This window comes from Prunus persica, chromosome G5, assembly GCF_000346465.2.
Source record: "Prunus persica cultivar Lovell chromosome G5, Prunus_persica_NCBIv2, whole genome shotgun sequence".
Classification (NCBI taxonomy): Eukaryota; Viridiplantae; Streptophyta; class Magnoliopsida; order Rosales; family Rosaceae; genus Prunus; species Prunus persica.
The window spans coordinates 14,582,404-14,598,630 of NC_034013.1; the positions used below are offsets into that span (position 1 = coordinate 14,582,404).

Consider the following 16,227-nt stretch of genomic DNA (forward strand, 5'->3'; position numbering starts at 1 on the left):
AAACAAAGTCTACTGAGAATATCAAGTTCAAAGTTTAAACCTTTCAACAATTGCATCAACATAACAAACACAAATGCACGTCTAAATGAAGCATGAAATTGCTGACATTGACAAATCCAACGGTCACAAACTTACTTGGAAGTGAAATTCAGACAAAAAACAATAAACCCATCAAACCGACCGGTTAATCACTCACTTAATAACAAAAACCTGACTAAGTTAATCAAAACTAGAAGCAAAAGCCACAAACTTTGAAAGTTTGAAGAACAAGCTTACGGGAGAGAGAAGAAGAAGAAAGGCGCGCGCTTTGCTCGAAAAAGTGCAGCATCTTATAAACTATGAAACGTCAAAAATACCCTTGATTATTTTGTCGTTTAGTGGAGCAGAAACGACATTGTATATTTCTCACTATTCGTGAATTGGCCTCAAGGTCGTTTGTCCTCTCTGAAAATATTTGTCAATTAGTCCTTCTTGCAGTGCAACATCTTATTTGTGGGCCACGTGGCGTCGCGTCACCGTGAGACGCTTAGGACAGGCAGCCTCATCGCCCTCCTAATGTAACGCCTACGAAAACCGCGATCCGATTCAGCGGTTTCACACCACTTAATTCACACAAATGGAGCTCCGTATCTGCAACCCTCTTCGTCGTCTTCCTTTTCTCTCCAATTGCTCCTATCAAATTAAATCCTCCCAAGTTCGAAGGTTCTCTGTTCGGAGCTGCCGCTTAGACCCCAACGAATCACACAAGGTAAAGTTACCTGCATTTACCTGTACCACTAACCCTGCATCTGTTTGGGTTCTCGGAAAATTGTGGGAAAGTGACTAGGAAATTATGATTCTAATAGGCATGTTTGAGTGTTTAAGTTTGTATTTTTAGTTCACATTTTGAGGAACATAAAGATTGAAACTTTTTTTAGCAATTTATATTTCTTAATCTTCTTCAAAATGTGTGGCTTGCATTGTATTTTGCGTAGCTAGATATACACTTTGGTGGTTTTGTTATGGTCTTTGGTGGTTTTGCAGCTAGTTTTGCAAGTGAAGAAGAAGCTTGAGAAAGATCATCAAAGTCTCCCTGTAGGCAAAAATGGAAGAGATGATGAGGATATGATCCTCTGGTTTCTCAAGGACCGCAAGTTTTCGGTCGACGAATCTGTTGAAAGACTGACTAAAGCAATTGTATCCTCCTCTAGCTCAATCATGTTTTCCAGGACTCAATATTTGGGTTGGCTGCGTTAGCTGATGCTTGCATTTTACTTTGGAAAGTTCATTTCTTTTTAGATTCTTTTTCCTGGAAATCTGGAAAATGTTGATGCATTTATGATTATAGTTTCTTTTTGTTTTCCTAGTATTTCCTTATTCTGTAATAGAAATGGCGTGAAGAATTTGGGGTGTCTGAATTATCTCACGATTCAGTGAAGAGTGTAGCCGAAACTGGAAAAGCTTATGTACATGACTTTCTTGATGTTAATGGTAGACCAGTTCTCATAGTGGATGCCTCTAAGCATCTTCCTGCTGTAAGTTTGATTCTTTTGGCTGTGCACTGTGCCTGAAAATGTGTCTGGTCTTGCATATCATATCATCTTAGTATTCTGAGGTGCTACATACTAATCTTAGTCCAGAACATAGTGTTTAGTTTGGTAACCCCTTTTGAAAATTGTGACCAATTTTTTCTACCTTTGGCTTAGATCAAAGTTTGTATGATTAATTGGTAACTGCACAACAATGTGTTATAGGTGCATGATCATGCTGAGAATGAGAAGCTCTGCGTGTTTTTGATTGAGAAGGCATTGAGTGCTCTTCCAGAAGGGACAGAAGACATACTTGGAATCTTTGACCTACGAGGCTTTGGTACAGAGAATGCAGATTTAAGTTTCATAACATTTTTGGTACGTTTTAGAAGCTACCCGCTGATTATTCCTTTTCAGCGCTATTTGTAGGTATTAATTGTCGTGAAAATTTCATGATGCTCATTTTGAGTTGATTCCCAATCTATTGCAGTTTGATGTTTTCTACTATTATTATCCAAAGCGATTGGGCCAAGTCCTCTTTGTGGAAGCTCCATTTATATTCAAGCCAATTTGGCAGCTGGCCAAGCCTTTGTTAAAATCATATGCTTCGTTGGTATGTACTCCATCATAGACAAATATTTCATATAATTTTGTTCAAAAGCGCTATATTTTTAGTCAAAATGAAATTTCATACTGCATTTGCACTTGAATGGCATTCAAATTTGATACTTTGAGTGAATATGTGCATATGGGAGGAGCAGGGGATATATGGAAGACCTCAGCTCCTTTGAGCTTTAAAAACTTCTAGAGTTTCTTAAGATTTTTCGTGAATGTGGCCTGTCAGTCAAGTTCTGAAAGCCATCATTGGAATTTTGGTCAGGTGTCTATTGTAAATTTGATATCTGATGCAGGCCCTCTACCATAAACTTTATTGTGAATGTGCAACTTTGTTGTATTTTTTTTTTTTGTTTACTTGTCTACTATTCCCGTTTCATTTGAAGTATTTGTCTCTTGAAGGTGAGGTTTTGCTCCGTGGAGACTGTCAGGAAGGAATATTTTACAGATGCAACGGTGCCAGCCAATTTTAGAGACTGAGAAATGTCTCTCAAGTTTTGACTTGATGTACCAGTGTATAATTCTTTTTGTACAAAAGAATGGCTTTCACCTTTTGCCAGTAGAATATATTTACTTTTAGCTTTATAATTTTGGGGTTTAGAAAAACTCATTCGTTCTAATCCAATTTTGCTCCACAAGATACAACGACAGCATGTAGTATATGGTCAATCAATTTCTGGCCTTTGAATTGTTATTGAATAAAATTTGTCTATTGCAATCTAATAGTTCATAACATCTAATCTATCATCTTCTGTCCTCTTACTGTGCTCTTCCTGCCTATCATGGGGAGCTTGACTTGACAACAATATACAATCAATAGAATACAAAGAAGTAAAACAAGTACAAAAATGGGAGAGGATATAACCTCCATATTTAGGGCTAAAATGCTACTTTGAGATCTAGTAGGACTTGACCATAAATATTCTCCTTCGACCAATGCAGCTCCTAATGTCCAAGTAACATCCGCAGGACCAAAAATGATCTCTTTGTCACCAAGACACAGGGCATCGTCAATGAGCGATGCCACATAAGGCACACGAAAACAATATTGCCAAGTAAAATATGCATTCTGTGAATTACTGCTTAGGTCAGACCCTGATCTGGAGCATACTTGCTGGCCTTTCTCCCAAATCTTCGTCAAGGTGGCTCTTGTGCTCAAATTCAACTTGTCATAAACAGCAAAAAATCCAGAAAGTGCATGAAAGCGGGCTTTGGGGTGAGCAAAAGCAGTCAAATTTATCATTTCACTCCCTGTGAACATGAGCAGGGAATTACAAAAGTGATATGAATCCTAAAATCATGCGCATAGAGATAATTTCTATGTGAAAGTATGTGATCTTCAACAAAGAAAAGACCTTTTATAACTGGATGAGTCAAAAGTCCATAAACAAACATCAAAATATTTGAAAGAAAAAAATTGTAATTCAACTGCTGAACTGGGGAGCAAATGTAATATTTACCATTATCAGAACATGACCGTGCTCTATGGTCTGTGTCAGCTGTGCTTGAATTGATAGCAGCAACCCTAGCAAGTCTTCTGCATTGCTCCCAATTCGGCACTCCAACCAGATACACAGAAGGAAATTTAGTTTCCTGCACTTGACTGGTCACTTTTTTCTGATCAGGAGCGTTAAGCTGGGAGCAACCATAGCAGGTATAGTTTTGCACAATGTCAGTATGAAGACAAGGATGTCTGATCTCTACTATACCAGAAGCACTTTCTCTGAGTTGTTCCATATGGCTGAGCATAACAACCGTCCTATCAAATGCTTCATTCAATCCAAATTCCGACAATGAGTAAGCTAAAATATCATGTTCGACAAAACCAAATTTTGATCTCACTAAGTTCGCATCTTCTCTTGTATCATCAACTTCCACGACAATCTGCAATGATGAACCTCCTAAGTCAAGAAGTCCCAAAGTGGGTGACCTTGAATGATTCCCAAAGCTACCCATTTTATAATTTAGAGCCACCCAACCATAATAAGCTTCTTCTTGGCCACTCAACACCCGTATCCAACTCTTTTCATACAAAAAAGTATGTTCTTTTACAATAGCTTCTATGTCATTCAATACCCGCCTAGCATCCTCCATTGCCAATCTCCTTAGTCCAGCAGTAGCTAGAACAAAAATGGGAGTGTCTCTGCGTTTTTCAGAAGGAACCTTATGTTCTGCCAATGTAATTAATGGTTCCAAAGATGCTCTTACTCCTGATAAGTTTCCGACAGATTTATCCAAACCAGGCTCAGTTTGCAGACAGTGATACTTACAACTTTTCCAAAGCATTCCATCAGTTGAATTGTCGGGATAAGAATACAACAAAATCGGCAATTCCTTACTACTTACAGCCCTTGCCAGCCACTTGTACACATTTACTCGGGTCCCTGTGCTTCCACAATCAACAACCACCGTATAATATGGTCCTTTAGATACACTATGGCCTTTCCCGGGTATAAACACAAAATAGGCACCAAATAATAAGAGTATTATAACTGTAACCATAAAACCCGTTCTCAACGCCTGCTTGTATTGAGCAAATCCCATGATTGAGAGCTTAAGTTTTGAAGGAGATTTGGGTTCCATAGATGCATTACTAACTGGAATAAATTCCAAATCTAATAACAGCTCTTTCACTCTCTCTTCACCTTCAAAGTTCCCTCAAAATTCAAAACCCACTCCTGAAATATATAAAATGTTATGTTACTAGTCAATTAGGCAATACCAAAGCAAATAATAGCCTTAGACCCACCCATCAACTTCCTACTTCCTTATTGCTAGCAGTCCCTCCCTACTGTAAGGTCAAGCAATAACTCAATTTGGCCAAATTTGAACTGAAATCAGAAACCATTCAACCGAATCAGCCTAATTGATAGAAAGTTCCGGATCTTAAGTTGATGAAAACAAATAAGAAATAGCCTGATATATAGAAAAGACCATGCTTTCGATTTTAGTAGTAAAACCTCAGTATGAAAAGCAGTTACTAGCATATATAGCTGGAAAACATACAAGATCAACATTGAGTGCACAAATATATACTGATATATAGGAAAGGTTCATCTTGCCAACAAGTTATTACTATTTTTATGTATCCAGTAAAAATCCATTCTCCATATGCTTTTATAGTACTTTTACAATTATGACTCATAATGGTTAAAAACAATCTAATTAACGATTGATCTTTTTTTGATTCCATTTTATTTGTGTTTTCCTTTCGTTACAAAATCTTATATACCAAACAGGGGCAGGGCATAGGAATGCAACCCAGCTGCCATGCTTAGCCCAAAGCCATTGCCTTGTGCTCCAGAAAGGAAAAAAAAAAGGGCAAAAGGGTAGCTTAACATAGACATCACAAGCTAAAATGAACTCTCTAATATTGAAATCATTATGTCTGCATCTGGAATTGAAAAGTAGGCCAATTTCAAAAGACAAATACGAGACGTGAAGGAAAAGGCAAATTATGTGGAAATGATTCAAAGAGATCTGAATCAACCCAACCACCCAATAAGAGATACACGTGAAGGAAATAAAAGTAAAGCGAGCTTACCTGGTTCGACTGAAAATGCTTGAAGAAGCTTCACATCGCTACTCAGCTGCCTCAGAAGAACTACATCTACATGTATCTGAAGAAGAGGAACTGTGCACAACGTACAACTGTACAAACTACTTACGCGGGTTTGGGCCCATGTGAGGGCTATGGATGGCCCCATGGGTATTGGGTCAGGGCTCCATTTAAATTGTGATTTAATAATAAAAATTGCAGAATATATGTGTACACTAGTAGTAATTCATATGCTCCGCAGTGGTAGAGTCGGAAATTTAAGTGAGAGGAAGCACATTTAAAATTAAAACTCTTTTCACTTTCTCTATTGTTACTTCTTGTATAAATAATCTAACATTCATTCATAATAACAAAATATATGCTACTCATAAGAAATTTAGACATAAGAATAAAATAAAAAACAAAAGAAAATAGGAAAATTTAAGAATTTAAGAGGAATTTCATAATATTTGTATAATATTACTATAACTAAATATCCATACAACAATATTTGAGGAGGGGCACATGCCCTCCCTGGGCATGCATTGGGTCCGCCACTGTGCTCGCGCACAGGAGTAGTTGATCTCATACTCATTCTTTTGTGTTCTTCAAATCTCTAATTCATGACTTTTTCCGAGTTCAAGTAAGTTAACATACTATTACATGAATGTAAACTATATATATATATATATATCGACCAAAAAAAAAAGTACAAAATATATATTGTTCATGGAATGGCATTAGCTTTGGTCGTTGGCCGTTGTTTTATTATGGATATCATGAGTCGAACTCCAAAATCCTTCGACCGAAAAAAACCCCAAAATCACGTCGGATTATAACACAATTTATAATAAGAAGAGCTAAAATCGAACTAATCATGCACATGCAAATAAAATTAGGCTAATTAGTCAGTTTTTCATGTTAAATGCTCCATACTTCTCTTTCTCGATTGGAAGAACTTTATATCAAAAAAGTAAAACATAACTCTTTGTGCTCAACTTGTTTTAGGCCGTTGGATACAACTGAAATCTGAAAAGTTTATGATCCCTTAACTTCATGCCACAAACGAAAGCAATTAGGATAAGGATATTACACCTAAATCTCACTAACATAAATACAGAAATTACATTATTACCCATAGCATCACCTGATACAACAGAAAATACAGTGCCCTTTTAAACCCAAAGGATAAAACACAAACTGAACAAGAATTTATAGCCCAATTTGGATTGGGAGTTCCATTTCAAAGCAAACCCGTATTCCCAAAAATTCCCAAACTCTTTTTTGTTTTGTTTTTTTTCGCTTAACAATCCAAAAATTCTGAAAAAACCCAAATTCAAATTTAATTTTGCGAGAGGTTCCAGAATTAATATATCGGATTGCAACTCGTACATCCTCTCGAACTCCTCCTCGAGCTCCCTCTCTCTCTCTCTCTCTCTCTTCTGTGTATCCCTATTTTCTTCTTCCCTGATCTGAAACCAATCACACTCAAAATCTTCGTTTTCAACTCACAAAGATCTCTGTTTCTCTGAACCGCCCTCTCGATCTCCCCAAGCCCTATACGCCGCGTTTCAATCGTTTATTCTCTCCCTCTATATCTTCCAAAACCCATATCAACTTCCCTAGGGTTTCCACGAACCCCTTAAAACCTATTCTTATACCAGGCAAGTTAATATCGTTTTAATTTTTGCGGAATTGTTATGCTAATTTAGCCTGTTTGTTTCCCGATAAATAGAAGGAAAATAATATATATAAAAAGACTGCACGAGGAAGAAATAAATAAGAATTTGCTTTTGCAACTGTCATTTATGCGCTAAATATGTTCTGGGATGTTCATATTCTCATATGTTTTATTGGCAACCAAGCGAACGTATTCTTTTGGTGGCATTTTGTGCTTTGGTGTTATATACATACATGTAGTTATGCAATTTTTTAGGTCAATGCTTATGATGGGTTTCATTTGGAAATGAAGGATTTTTCGTATATTATTATTGTTGTATAGATTTTGAATATAGTATTGGCTCATTGTTTGTCCTATCAAAGGACGAAACAGTGCATAGGTTTCTGAAATCAGGGATGCTTTTTTTTTTTGGTTGCCAAAAACCCTTTTTTTTCCCTTTAAAAGTGTAGTAGTTCTTCTGGGATTGAGAACTGGGATAAGTTTAGACTCTTTAGTTTAGCGATCATTGCTATAAAAATGCTCAAGCTTAGTAGTTCTTTATCATAAAAAGGGGAAAGAGAGTTTGTGAGAGTAACTAATTTTGTGACATGGGCTTGATTATGCATAAGGGGAGATTGATTGAAGAAGGATGAAGTTAAAAAGTGTCTCGGTGCTCTGTTGGTCTACACCCATAAAATCAAAGGAAAAGGTTCTATGAGACAATTTTTAGTATTTTGTATGATAGGAAATAAATAGCATGGAGGAATGCTAAAACCTGGATGGTACACATTCACCTGCAATAGCTATGTGATAACATTTTGGTTTGTAGTTGTAATCAATAATCAGGAGTCTGACACTCTGGCGCTGCAAATAAAATAATTTTTTTTGTACAAGCATGTTACATGAATCTTGTTTTCATTGATATGAAAAGTTTGTTGTGTACTATGTCATTTGATAACCTTGTTAAAACTGTGGTTTATTGGTTTATTGACTGCATCATCACACTTGTGGAAGTTTAAATTCTCCTATTTTTCCAGGCTTTGGTAAATTTGCTTGAATGACCTTGTGGCAACGATTGAAACATGACGTCCAGTATGTTGTTGGGGGACAGGAGGTATGAATATTATTGCGACTTCTTATGTTAATCTGGCCACATTCACAATGTTTCATAGACAATGGGGATTATTGTTTGTTTTTTCTTTCTTTTGGAATAGACAATGGGAAATTGTTAAGAAAACATTGGGACGTATGTCCTAGGAAAAAACTAATTATATGTAAATTGTGTTGGTGGGGAAGATTTAAAGTAAGCAAAATTACACTTCCACAAGAAGTATTATTATTATTATTTTTTCAAAATTGAGATCGAAATATTGCATACAGAGACAGACAATCACATAGATATCAACATCTTTAGGTTGTAATCTAATTCTGTTGATGCTGTTGCAGGTTGGCTTCTTCTTCCAGAAGAGGTCCCATGACTGTTTTAGGGAAAGTTCCAAAACCTGTAAACTTGCCCAGTCAGAGGTATTTGCTTCTTGCTGAATTATCCTTAAGTCAATTTACTGTTCTCCTTTGTTTGTCACCTAAAATTCCTTACCTTACTTGGCTGTTTAAGGTTAGAAAATCATGGTAGGGACCCAAATGTGGAAATTGTTCCCAAGTGAGTAATCTCTCTCTCTCTCTCTCTCTTCCAATTTAATTTCTATTGGGATCAGTGTATAATATTTCAATGCTACTAGTTTATCACCGGAGAATAACACTTAGGTGTTTTTTAATTTAATACTTGCAGGGGCACCCTCGGTTGGGGCAGTAGATCATCTTCTGCATCAAATGCATGGGGTTCCCCATCACTATCTCCAAAAGCTGACGGTGGCACTTCACCGAGCCATCTCAGTGGCCATCTTTCATCTGGAAGTGGCACTCGACCATCTACTGCTGGTAGTGAGAAAGCACATGAACCTTCTTCTAATGCATGGGGTCCGAATTCTAGGCCGTCATCGGCTTCTGGGGCATTGACATCAAATCAAACATCACTGACCTCATTGCGTCCTCGCAGTGCAGAGACAAGACCTGGTAGTTCACAATTGTCAAGATTTGCTGAACACTCTGAACATCCAGTGGCATGGAGTGCTCCTGGGACCGCTGAAAAGTTGGTATGATCTTTCTGTCATAGGCTTAGTGTTTGAATATGTGTTCTACCAATAATTACTTTGTTAATAAAGATTCCAACCGAGTCGATACAAAGAGAGGCTTCACCATGGGAATCTCTCATTTAGGGTTAGATGGATCAATTGACATCTTTATAATTGAATCACACATTTGCTCAGGTATGAAAATGTTGAAGGATCAATGGAAATTTCAACAGAAATATCAATACCTATAGAAATTTTGGTAAAAAGAAATGGAAAGTCGTTTAAAAATAAAATTCTGAATGAACCACCAGAAAATGGTAAACCAGTCAACAATGCATCAATTACGCCTTTCAGCAACCCCCGGGTCTGCGAGCTTCGGAGTCAAGAGTGGTACTAATAAACTCCATAGAATTATGCACAAATGATAAAACTCATGACATATTTGGTGAATACCATTCTCACCAATATTATATGACTTTAAAGCTTAAACATTAAAGTGACAGAAAATCATTAGTTAATTGATTATTTAATCAACAAATAGTAATTTAAATTAAAGAACAGCATAACACTCAGAATTAATCACAAACTTAATTCACCACATAAGTTTGACCCTTTCCAATCCCAGGAGAGCCCAAGGTAGTTGAACAACACCTCTGCTATGTTTTCTTTGTTGCAGTCTGTCCGGTACTTATCTGAAGATCTATCTTGGTTATTCACTGTTACACATGCAGGGAGTCTTGTCAGCGAAGAATGATGGGTTTTCGCTTTCTTCTGGAGATTTTCCGACACTTGGTTCAGAAAAAGATAATCCTGGAAATAATGCCAAGTCACAAGGTTTTGTGCCTTTATCCATTTACTGTATAATTTAATATTGGAAGACGTTATTTCTACTTAGATTTTTTACAAATACTTTTTAAAAATTCACGTGGTGGTTGAGATGGCATGCCACACGCATTCCACTACCTCACTGACCGTGTTCTTGGCAGTGCCAGTGGATTTTCATCAATTGATGTGGGACTGCCATGTAAACTGCCATGCCATTTCTTAAGAAATATTGATAAATTTTTTACCCCTAGCATCAATCTTTGAAAATACCATGTTTGCGTCCTGGTATTTGTTTGTTTTTTCAAACTTGGAGCAGTACATCCAGAGTGGCTGCCAATTTTTATTGTTTCAAGTGCTAAAAGGCATTTCCTTTTTGCGAAAACAAACAAGAAAAACAAGAAAAAGTGAAAAAGAAGATTCTGCACATTTTCTTGATTTCTGGAGTATGTGTTTCCTTATACTTTCAAGCAACTGTTTTAAAGGATATGATGGCATTAATAAGTATCCATGCTGGTGCATTATTTTTTTTCCCTTATGGGGCAAGTATCTTTTTGTAGAAAATTTGATGCTCCATTTCAGTTTACTGATTGCTTGATCAATCATTTACGACAGATCACAGTTCTTACTGTCGTCCTGGGTCATCTTCTAGTGACAGAGTGGCAAAAGAGACGACTGGGACTTCTCTAGTCGGTTCGTGCACATGTGCTTAATTCTTGTGTGTTTATGAGGATGTTGCAACCTCATTCCTTACATTGGTTAATGGCTTTGGTTTCTCATTCTTTCATGTATGTAAGTATGTGCTTGTTTTTCATATTCAGGTGATGTTTCCGCAAATGCAAATGTCAAGAGTGGAACTGCTAATTCATGGAAAAGAGAAAATCCCTCATACAGCGGAGATGGAGGTAGACCTGGTATGGAGAAGTGGCAGGGTAATCCCCATCCTTACCCTAGTGCTAACGTCCCTCCCCAACATTATGATGGATGGCATGGTGGTCCAGTAACTAATCCACAAGGTGGTGTTTGGTATAGAGGACCTCCAGGGGCAACTCCCTACGGAACTCCGGTCCCTCCTGGTGGCTTTCCAATGGAGCCATTTCCATATTATCCTCCACAGATTCCACCTGCTGCTCTAGCCAACGCACAGCCTGTTCCTCCACCTGGAGCAGGACCAAGAGGACACCATCCTAAAAATGGAGATATGTACAGAGCTCATATGCAAGATGCTTATATTCGCCCTGGTATGCCAATTCGACCTGGCTTTTACCCTGGTCCAGTACCCTATGAGGGCTATTACCCTTCTCCAATGGGCTACTGCAATCCAAATGAACGTGATGTGCCGTTTGTGGGAATGGCTGCTGGCCCCCCTGTTTATAATAGGTACCCTAGCCAAAGTGCTCATGAGCCTGGCAATTCTCATGGCAGACCCGGTGGATATGGCCCTACTAACCAGGCAGTGATGTCGGAGCAATTAGAATCTGGTCATCCGCATGAGTCTCGTGGACCTTACAAAGTTCTTCTGAAGCAGCATGACAGTTGGGATAGAAGAAATGAGGAACAAAGGAATGAGGGTGCTGTCTTATCTCATGCATCATGTCTTGAGAGGGAGGACCAACCAAGAACTTTGGCATCGGAGAATGATTGGATATCAGATCACAGAAAGGGGGGAGAGAGAGATCAAAGGAAAGCGCTTGGTGAAGAAACTGCCTCACAGAATTTTGACAACCGAGGAGCTTGTTCTGTTCCTATGAAAGTAGCTCCTGAAAGTTTGGGAAATATAAAGGCAGATGATGTCATTTCAGTGAAGAAATTGGGAACTGAAGCCTCTGGCACAGCGGAGGTAGGACAACCACTACTGGCTGCTGCGAAAGACTCCAGTCTGATTCAAAAAATAGAGGGATTAAATGCAAAGGCGCGAGTTTCAGATGGACGAAATGATACTGCATCTGTTTCCAGTAGGGAGGAGCAGAAAAATAGATTCCAAGTCAATGCTAAAGCTAACCATTCAGTAAATGAACGTGGTAGTAGCTTTGTAAATCCTGAAAGATCTCATGTCACTGAAATAGTAAATCCCTCTCATGAAGTGGGCTTTTCTGCTGGAGATAAAAACCAAGTAACAGCAGGCAGTGGAATTTCCATCTCCAGGTTGGTTGGTAATTTTTTGGTTTCCTCTGCCAATATATATATATATATATATTATTTTAAATGGTCGGAAAATGCTAATTTTCTGATCTACAGGCGATCTAATCAAGGCATGCATAGTAGATCAGATCATCGTGGTAGAGGAAGGTTGAATAATCAAGAAGGTGAAGGGTGGTGGAAGAAATCCTTGGTCTCAGAACCAACAACCGTGGTATCAAGTGCACATTTGGAAACTCCTAATGTTCATCTGCAGGACCACCTTGCTACAATGGAAGCTACTGAAAAGTCTGGATCTTATCCACAAGGCAGGCATGAGGAGGAATCTGCGACACCATTGTTAGATCCAAACGATTCTGAGGCACAGGTAATATAAATTTTATTCATATTCTTGTTTGATTTTATGCTTTAGAAGTTTGCCAAAATCATTTTTCTTCACCAGCGTGCTAAAATGAGGGAGCTTGCCAAGCAACGTACCAAGCAGTTACAGGAGGAAGAAGAGGAACGGACAAGAAGGCAGATGGCCAAGGCTCTTGCAAAATTGGAAGAGTTGAACAGACGTACTCAAGTGGTGGAGGGTTCAAATGAGAAGTTTGCAAAATTGAATGAGAAGTGTGAGGAAGAAGAGGAACGGACAAGAGAGCAGACTGCCAAGGCTCTTGCAAAATTGGAAGAGTTGAACAGATGTACTCAAGTGGTGGAGGGTTCAAATGAGAAGTTTGCAAAATTGAATGAGAAGTATGAGGAAGAAGAGGAACGGACAAGAGGGCAGACGGCCAAGGCTCATGCAAAATTGGAAGAGTTGAACAAATATACTCAAGTGGTGGAAGGTTCAAATGAGAAGTTTGAAAGTCACTCAAGTGGTGCCATCCAGAATAAGCAAGAAGAATCTCAAACTTCTGTTGAACCATTAGTGCCTGGTAGAAAGTCAGCTTCGGGTTCTAACCTGAATGCTGTTGCAGAGATTAATGAGAGCAGCAGTGGAAAAGTTGAAAAGTCAACTGTTCCATCTAGTGGGCTACTTTTAGAAACACCAATGAGTGCCTACAAGGAACCTGTTGAGATGCATGATCAATCTGCAATTGTTGCTAATGCTGTTCATCACAACAATGCCCCCCAAGCTCATGACATCAATATCTCTAGGCAGAAGCAGGCCCCAAAACAGAGGCAGAACAATCAGTTAGAAAAGAAGTCTACTGGAAAGTTTACTTCCATGAGTACAGCTGAGGGTCAGACGGATACAGTGGTTAATATTTCCGCATCTCTTGGAGTTATAGGAAGTGAAACAGCCTTGAGTAGTGAGTCAAGCCTGACTGCGAATTCCAGTGCCATACTTGAGTCATCTTCTTATCCAAGAAAGAAACATAACCGAAATGGCAAGAATAAGCACAAAACCGAGAATACATCAACAGTGGCTGCTCTACCATCATCTGTATCAAAAGAAACAAACATTGCAAATGCCACTTTTGAGAGTGGAAGGCCAAAGTTATCTGAGTTGGAGGCAGATCCTAACTCAGTTCATTTGCAGGCCATTCCTAGAGATGCACACCAGTCTTCAGAGCAACACTCGTCTCTGTCAAATGATGAATCTCAAGGTAGAGTAAATAGCCAGTGGAAATCTCAGCATCCTCGGCGTGGGTCGAGGAATGCACAAGCTATTAAGCACTCTGAAAAGTTTCACAGTACTGATGCTGTCGTCTGGGCACCTGTGCGGTCACAGAACAAAGCTGATGTAAATGATGAAGCTATCCCCAAAAATGAAGTTGAGGCTGTTAATGCTGTAAAGACCGACAATAAGGTGCAAAGTAACTCAAAAAATAAGAGGGCAGAAATGGAGAGATATGTTCCAAAACCTGTAGCTAAAGAGATGGCGCATCAAGGAAGCACTCAACCACCAGTGACTTCTTTAATCAATCAGACTACAGTAAATGAGACCATTGAGAGAGCAGATTCTGCTTCTCAAGGTGCCGAAAGTTCTCAACCTACTACCATAACTGTTGGAAAAGTGGGGATTCCCATAGATTCCTGGAATGGGAGTGGTAGACAGACTAAGCATGGAAAGGCACTTGGATCATGGCGGCAACGGGGGTCAACAGAATCAACCACCACTCAAGGTTTGCAAGATGGACCATCATATACTTCAAATGTTAGTCAGAGTGATAAAAAATCAATCCAGCATCATCAACCCCAGAAGCCTGATGTTGGCTCAGTGGTAGAGCAACCAAAGAGTTCTGATGGTTATTCTGATGGATGGAACATGCCCAACGAGCCTGATGTTGTTGCACCGGTCTCTGTATCAATTGCAAAGGACCAGGGAGTAAAAGGAAGAGGAAAACAACATCCATTCAAGGGACACAAAGCCATGGGAAATCATCATGATCTTGATCAAAAGAAAACTAGTAGAGGGGTTGCTGACAAAATTAACAATCAATCATCAGTCTCTGAAATGGGTCAGGACCTACCTGCTGCTTCCAAAGAGAATCGAGCTGTTGGCGAACGTGCAATGCCTCATTGGCAACCCAAATCTCAGGCACTTTCAGCCAATAATCAACGGGGAAACAGAGCCAATGGTGGTCAAAATGTTGGTGTAGAAGTTGGTCAGACTATCAAAAAGGAAACCAGTCCCCGAGGTGGGGTGCCACTTCAGCCAACACCTGACAAGGACACTACTGAATATGTGACCCAGCAGCGACATGATCAATTGATTTCTGAGAGAAACAATGCAGAGGAAGGACTGAATAAGAGAGAGAGGAAAGCCATCAGGGGACGGCCCCACTCTCCAAACCTGGGTCCGGTTAGGCCAGTTGAACTGGCACCCACTGGTATGGATGCTAGACAAGAGCAGCATTATCACACAGGGTTCCGCAAAAATGGAAACCAAAACAACCGTTTTGGCAGAGGTCAAGAATCTCGTGGGGATTGGAATTATTCAGGGCATGATAGTAGGCAACACAACCCCGCTGCAAACCGGGAGAGACCGAGGCACAGTTCGCATTTTGAGTACCAGCCAGTTGGGCCGTACAACAACAATACCAAATTTGACAACTCCGAGGGACCTAGAGATGGTTCTCATAGTGCAGGTGGAAGGGTCAAGGAAAGAGGCCAAAGTCACCCGCGACGTGGTGGGGGAAACTTCCATGGACGACAAAGTGGTGCTGTGCGAGTAGATGCAGATATGGAGTAGTAGCTAGAAAAATGAAAAGTTCTGAAGATGAGGTTTTTATTGATTGAAACCCACTCTTTCCCACTCTTGCACTGTTAGCAGTGGCAGATCGCGCTGTTTTTGGGTATTCTAGCAGTATGGCTGCTGATTTGCAACTGTTCATATTTGTTAAATGGACAACTGATGGCTTCTGCCCCCCTGAGCAGGGCTTCCGGCAAAGTTGATGGTGCTAAATTAGTTAGCTGCTTGGAGGTAGTCGAATGTGGCGTATTTATGGTTTTTTTTTTTCTTCTTTCATTTCAAATATGATGTGAAACATTGTGATTTGGTCACCCTTTGTTTCCTAAGGAACCCTTTCAACATCTTTCTTCCGGCCTTTGTATTTACTATTTAGTGACCCATAATTCCTTGGCTCTAAATATGGAGCCGGCAGGAAGGAATGAAATTAGAGGAAGTTTATGATTCTCAATCAAACTAGTCTCGATGTCTTGTTGACTGGTTTTCATTGTGGCTTCCGTACCTTGTTTGTTAGACAAGTAGAGTAAGGATCCATCTTCACAGTTGTTTATTGGCCAAAAATAAAATTATATAATGTGAATATATCAGGGGCTCCTTTCCGTTCTTGTTTTTCTTATAAATTGTTGCTCTCG

At 39.2% G+C, this 16,227-nt stretch overlaps 3 protein-coding genes across 4 annotated transcripts; 2 read left to right on the forward strand and 1 right to left on the reverse strand.

The window, feature by feature from the left end:
- Window positions 9-2,827, forward strand: LOC18776104 (phosphatidylinositol transfer protein CSR1). Its single transcript, XM_020564043.1, has 6 exons — window positions 9-748; window positions 1,024-1,176; window positions 1,368-1,514; window positions 1,734-1,886; window positions 1,999-2,121; window positions 2,526-2,827. The coding sequence occupies exons 1-6, from the start codon at window positions 617-619 to the stop codon at window positions 2,601-2,603; spliced, it is 786 nt and encodes a 261-aa protein (XP_020419632.1). The 5' UTR covers window positions 9-616; the 3' UTR covers window positions 2,604-2,827.
- On the reverse strand, window positions 2,788-5,830 carry LOC18776489 (probable apyrase 7). 2 transcript variants are annotated; one of them, XM_020564042.1, is made up of 4 exons: window positions 5,668-5,830; window positions 4,873-4,954; window positions 3,584-4,801; window positions 2,788-3,374 (listed from the first exon to the last, which is right to left on the reverse strand). In XM_020564042.1, the coding sequence occupies exons 3-4, from the start codon at window positions 4,704-4,706 to the stop codon at window positions 2,860-2,862; spliced, it is 1,638 nt and encodes a 545-aa protein (XP_020419631.1). In that variant the 5' UTR covers window positions 4,707-4,801; window positions 4,873-4,954; window positions 5,668-5,830; the 3' UTR covers window positions 2,788-2,859. The 2 variants fall into 2 exon arrangements, with proteins under 2 accessions (XP_020419631.1, XP_007209872.1); XM_007209810.2 differs by lacking the exon at window positions 4,873-4,954.
- LOC18776699 (protein MODIFIER OF SNC1 1) lies at window positions 6,879-16,198 on the forward strand. The gene is made up of 10 exons (XM_020564933.1): window positions 6,879-7,325; window positions 8,359-8,435; window positions 8,768-8,845; window positions 8,937-8,981; window positions 9,111-9,474; window positions 10,185-10,287; window positions 10,891-10,968; window positions 11,097-12,420; window positions 12,514-12,781; window positions 12,857-16,198. Exons 2-10 carry the CDS (start codon window positions 8,404-8,406, stop codon window positions 15,596-15,598), a joined length of 5,034 nt encoding a protein of 1,677 aa, XP_020420522.1. The 5' UTR covers window positions 6,879-7,325; window positions 8,359-8,403; the 3' UTR covers window positions 15,599-16,198.